Source organism: Salvelinus fontinalis, chromosome 38, assembly GCF_029448725.1.
Source record: "Salvelinus fontinalis isolate EN_2023a chromosome 38, ASM2944872v1, whole genome shotgun sequence".
Classification (NCBI taxonomy): Eukaryota; Metazoa; Chordata; class Actinopteri; order Salmoniformes; family Salmonidae; genus Salvelinus; species Salvelinus fontinalis.
In genome coordinates this window covers 35,237,027-35,243,026 of record NC_074702.1, presented here as the reverse complement: position 1 = coordinate 35,243,026, position 6,000 = coordinate 35,237,027, and the positions used below count along the sequence as shown (strand labels likewise).

The following is a 6,000-nucleotide window of genomic DNA, read 5'->3' as shown; positions in this document are numbered from 1 at the left end:
TGGCAAAAGAGTGTTAAATGAACACGGCCTGAATAGCACTGGATGCACCCTTACAGTTGGCAGTGGATGAGCACGGACAGATAGCATTGGGATTGGCTGATACAGACGGAGAACGCTACAGCTAGATGAGCTACTGCGGATAGCAGTGTAGATCCACTGTTAGCGAGTTAGCGCAGGCAGGGAGTGGGAGGCATAGCACCATGAACCCCAGAGAGAGCGGAGGAGGAGGAGTGGAGGCCATGGAGACCCAGGCGGGAGGGCTGGAGGAGGGGGAGGAGGGATGCAAGGCCAGCCATGGAGGAGATGGAGAAGAGGGGGAAGAAGACAAGGCCTCAGCCTACGACTGCAACGTGTGTGGCCGCAGCTTCCCCTTCCAGAGCTCTCTGTCGCAGCACATGCGGCGCCACACAGGCGCACGCCCCTACAAGTGCCCCTACTGCGACCACCGCGCCTCCCAGAAGGGCAACCTCAAGGTTCACATCCGCAGTCACAAGCTGCGCACGCTCACTAGCCACCACCCCGAGGAGGAGGAGGGGCCAGAGGAGGAAGAGGACGGGTCAGTTGAAGTGGGTGTGTCTGAGGGACTGGACGGTGGAACCAGTCCGACGAAGAGCAGCTCGGCCTGTAACAGGGTCGTCAACGGAGACGCTGACACAGAAGAGGGCATAGGGAAGACGGCGGTGAGGAGCGTCAAAAGGGAGAAGTCGAGCTCTGAGCAGCGGCCATATTGCTGCCGTCTGTGCGGGTACCAGACCCAGCGCGAGGACCAACTCCTCAGTCACATCGAGAAGGTGCACATCACAGCCGACATGGAGGACGAGACTACCCCAGTGAGTCAGGAGGCAGTGGCAACGGAGGGAGAAGCAGGGACTCAGGTCACTGATGGTGCCTTCCCCTGTGAGACGTGTGGCCAGGTGTTCACACAGGCCTGGTTCCTTAAGTCCCACATGAAGAAACACGCAGGCCTCCTTGAGCACTGTTGTCGGGTGTGCGGCCGCCGCTTCAGGGAAGCCTGGTTCCTCAAGAGCCACATGAAGACCCACAATGGCTCCAAGGCCTCCGGCCGGGGGAAACCAAAGGCAGACTCCCAAGAGGCCGCGGCCACCGTCAACGACGTGGCCCAAGACCCAGAGACCAATGTGACCTCCACAAGCCTTTACCAGGTTTGCTCCAAGTGTGGAAACCTGTTCCATGACCGAGAGAGCCTGAAGGCCCACGAGAAGATCCACAGCCAGGCTAAGCAGCCGACACAGGGCCAGAGACGACCTAGCGATGACGCGGACTCTCTCGGTGCCAAAAGGCGCCTCCTGGACTACCTCAGCCTCCAGCCAGCTGTCGAAGAAAAACCCCAGGAAGAGAAGAGGCGCTTAGGCCAGAGGATCCCCGAGCTGGACCCAGTTTGTAGCTACCAGGCCTGGCAGCTGGCTACGCGGGGCAGGGTTCTGGAGCCTGTGGAGGCATACAGTATGAAGGCTACGGCAGGTGGAGAAGGGGATGAGGTCCTGGCTGGAGGGACCGTGGTGTACGAGAAGAAGAGCAGCCACTACATCCTGGAGGGCCAGCAGAGGGAGCGACGCTCAGGGAGACGCAGCAGCGCCAGCGGGGGAGGGGGTAGTAGCCACCACACCTCCCCCGGGGAGCGCACTCCCGAGAGCCTGAGCGACTCGGAGTACCGTCCCTCCTCGCGCCAGGGCCGACGTTCCTCCTCCTCCCAGCAGAGCCAGTCCAAGTCCACCGAGTGCTTCGAGTGCGGAAAGGTGTTCCGCAGCCGCCACCAGATGATTGTGCACCAGCGGGTCCACCAGAGGCGAGATGGGGGCAGGGGTTCCGGGTCCGGAGGGGACAACAGGGCAGGGCAAGGAGGGGACCGCTGGGGATCCACCAGTGATCCCGAATCAGGCTCCCCTAGCAGGCCCAGCACCCCAGGGTACGGGAACTCACCACCAGCCTCCACCCTGGGAGAGGACGCCCCTGAGATGGGCACCGGCAACGCAGTCCCACTGGCAGGTTAGTGAACATACCTCGGCGGTTATTTAAGTAGTTCCTGACCCTAATATAAGCCCTCTGTCGTGTGACCGTAGTTGGATTAGTGAGGGGGGAATTGGGCAATATTTGAGAGGAAATAGAATGTGAACAAACCTTTTAATCTGACAACAGCAAGATATTTAGCTCTGTTCTCAAGAGATTTAGAATGACAAAATCCAAGAGATAAGCTTCAATGTAAGGACTATGTTAAGCATGCTGTAGGAGCTCATTCCTTTTCAAGCTCTTTCAAGGCCCCTGATCTTGACAGTCTCCCACTAGCAAACATCTGTTGGTGAGATCCCTATCATTGTGATTCCATCTCGTCAACTCAGCCCCATATGAAGTGGGGACATGAGCCACCCTGTGGCGATAGTCGGAACTGCTCAGGATCTGTTTTTGAGTGCGCTTTACATAAACAAGATGATAGACTGTATCATGTCAGGTCATTATGTTCTCATTTGTGTTCAAGCCACTGTTGAAAACAGCAAGACGGTTGACAAAAGCAGACAAAGATGAAAAGTCAATGGGTGGTTTGATGAATGAAAGCTTATGCTTTGAAAGTGGCATTACAATGGAGTTGGAATTCTTGGAATGCCTATCATTTCTTCCCCCCCTTGAGCAATAAACACTGGGAAAAAATACTGATAAACATATACATCTTGGTTGATTTAAGATTTAAGATTGCTTGGTATGTACGTTCTTCAGTATGGCACAGACAGGTATTTGAGTGGGTGTCAGTGTTAGCACTAACTTGTTGAAAATATGTCTCTGCTTATCATGTTTTCATACACAGTTAAGAATCGGAGCTTAGTCTTTCACTCTCTTCCCTGGCGGGTTAGAATGTCAGAAATAGAAGTCGTTTTTCTTCGTGCTCGAGCAGTGTGCTATTTCAGCTTTTCCTGTCTCAGGAAACCCCCTCCCCCCTTTGATCTGTGTGAATATGTTTTTGCTCTCCTTTTTTAAAATTATTTACAGTAAAAAAAAACAGTATTTTTTTCTCCCCCTCGGCTTTCAACATGAGAGTGTTTGAAAATTGAGCAGAGAGAAATAGAGAAATAGAGAAATAGCACGAGAACACGCAACTTCACTAGACTAAAGAAAGAAAGGAGAAAGTTGCTTTTTTGTTCGCCATACTGTCACACACAAGAAAACACTTGTTCATGTCTGTTGTGAACTTCCTGTTTTGTCATTCATGTACTAAATCCCCAGACAGGAACATTTACTTATTCAGTTAGTATGCAGAGAATGTATCTTACTTATCATATCCCTTGGGATGTTATGTGCAGTAGCCTACGTATGAGAACATGAGTGAGTCGCCTGGTTCTAGAACTGTTAGTGCAGCATAGACAACTCAACATGTTTGTCATCACAATGACCATAGGAGTTGGCAAGACAGCACAAACAGATCTGGGACCAGGCTAATGAGAGATTGAGGAGATTTTAAGATCACAGCAATGGATTCTGAGTGAACATTGTTTTTTTCCCCCTCCCACGTGGCAGTTGGTTTAAAAAAGAACTCAGGATCATGTTCATTAGGTTACACAATGAAATACATTCTTAAATGTTCTACAACTGAACATGAAAATGAGCATTTCTAATTGGACAAGGACAGGTAGTCCCTCCCTGTTTCAGTCAGTTTTTCCCCTATTTGATGCCAAATGAACAGGACGCAGGCCGTGGCAGTGATGGACACATTTGACATTTTAGTAATTTAACAGATGCTCTTATCCCAGAGCAACTTACAGTTAGTGCATTCATCTTAAGATAGCTAGGTGGGACAACTACATATCACATAGCTATTTTATTGAGGAATAATGTACTTACTATCAGCAAAGTCTGAGCTAGTAAGGCGGGGGAAAAGTTCACAAAACTTTTGTTCACAAAACTTTCTCCCCTCGAGTGCTGTAGGATTATTTAAGATACTCTTTGAAGAGGTAGGGTTTCAGATGTTTTCGGAAGATGGGCAGGGACTCTGCTATCCTAGTGGGAGGGTCAAGGGACCTGAGGTGGCAGAATGGAGTGCTCGGGTTGGAGGTGTAGGGTTTGAGCATAGCCTGAAGGTAGGGAGGGGCAGTTCCTCTTGCTGCTCTGTAGGCAAGTACCATGGTCTTGTAGTGGATGCAAGCTTCGACAGGAAACCAGTGGAGTGTGCAGAAGAGCGGAGTGACACGGTAAAACTTGGGAAGTTTGAACACCAGGTGGGTTGCAGCATTCTGGGTAAGTTGCAGGGGTTTGAAGGCGCAAGCGGGGTCCTAGCCAACAGCGTAGTCCAGACAGGAGATGACAAGTGCCTGGATTAGGACCTGCACCGCTTCCTGTGTGAGGTAGGGTCGTACTCTACGGATGTTGTAGAGGATATGATGAGAGGATATGATGGAGCCGAGTGACTTGGTATATAGAGAGAAGAGGGCCTAGAACCCAGCTTTTGGGGACACCAGTAATGGGAGTACGTGTTGCAGATACAGATCCTCTCCACATCACCTGGTAGGAGCGGCTTGCCAGGTAAGATGCAATCCAAGCGTGTGCAGAGCCTGAGATGCCCAGCCCTGAGAGGGTGGAGAAGAGGATCTGATGGTTCAGTGTTGAAGGCAGCGGATAGATCTAGGAGGATGAGAACAGAGGAGAGAGAGTCAGCTTTGGCAGTGCGGAGAGCCTCCATGACACAGAGGAGAGCAGTCTCGGTTGAGTGAACCGTCGTAAAGTCTGACTGGTTGGTGTCAAGACGATCGTTCTGAGATAGAGTTGGTTAGAGACAGCACACTCAAGTGTTTTGCAAAGAAAAGAAAGAAGGGATACTGTTCTGTAGTTTTTGATGTCCGAGGAGTGTTGATTTCTTGAGGAGGGGAGCGACTCGGGCCCTTTTGAAGTCAGAGGGGACGCAACCAGTGGTCAGGGATGAGTTGATGAGGGAAGTGAGGAATGGGAGAAGGCCTCCAGAGATGGTCTAGAGGAGAGGATGGGGTCGAGCGGGCAGGTTGTTGGGCAGCCGGACCTCACTAGTTGCAGGGTTTCATCTGGAGAGAGAGGGGAGAACGCGGTCAAGGCATAGGGTAGTTCTGTGGGACCACTGGACTCAATAGGCTGAGTGAATGAGAAGCGGATGACGTCAGTCTTCTTTTCAAAGTGGTTGACAAAGTCATCTGCAGAGAGGGAGGAGAGGGGGGGGGTGGAGGTTTAAGTAGGGAGGAGAAGGTGGAAAGAGCTACCTCAGATCCCCTGTCAGACAGTCAGGTAACAAGGCCTGGTAGGACGTCCTCTGCCCTATCTATACCCTCTATGTTCCACTGGCTGGTTACCTAATCCCCGCTGAGGCCATCCAGCCTCCCTGATGCCTCTCCTGCTCCCCCACGTCTCAGGGATTTGTTATTTATAGAGACACTACTAATGGACACACATACTCTCAGAGGACACACACACCTAGCATGCACCAACAGCATGCCACCCTGCATCCCACTGCTGGCTTGCCTCTGAAGCTGAGCAGGGTTGTACCTGGTTGGGAGACCAGATGCTGCTGGAAGTGGTGTTGGAGGGCCAGTAGGAGGCACTCTTTCCTCTTGTCTAAAACAAAAAGTCTCCCACTGCCCCAGGGTAGTGATTGGGGACATTGCCCTGTGTTGGGTGCTGTCTTTCAGATGGGATGTTAAACGGGTGTCCTGACTCTCTGTGGTCACTAAAGATCCCATGGCACTTATCATAAGAGTAGGGGTATTAACTCCGGTGTCCTGGCTAAATTCCCAATCTGGCCCTCATATCATCATGGCCACCTAATCTTCCCCAGCTTCCAATATTGGCTCATTCATCCCATTTCTCTCCTCTGTAACTCTTCCCCAGGTTGTTGCTGTAAATGAGAATGTATTGTGAGTCAACATACCTGGTAAAATAAGGGTAAAAGAAATGCATGTGCACACACATCACATACACACACACTCCCAGACGTCACTTGAGTGTACTGACAGACAGGTGATCTGGTTGGAA

General features: G+C 51.3%; 1 protein-coding gene across 1 annotated transcript in view; it reads left to right on the top strand.

The window, feature by feature from the left end:
• LOC129837608 (zinc finger protein 516-like) overlaps window positions 1-6,000 on the top strand; it is a 59,471-nt gene that overhangs the window by 36,404 nt on the left and 17,067 nt on the right. The window contains exon 2 of the mRNA XM_055903910.1: window positions 1-2,007. This exon is cut by the window's left edge and continues 311 nt beyond it. Within this exon, the coding sequence (XP_055759885.1) occupies window positions 201-2,007 (1,807 nt within the window). The 5' untranslated portion in view covers window positions 1-200. The remainder of the gene's footprint in view (window positions 2,008-6,000) is intronic.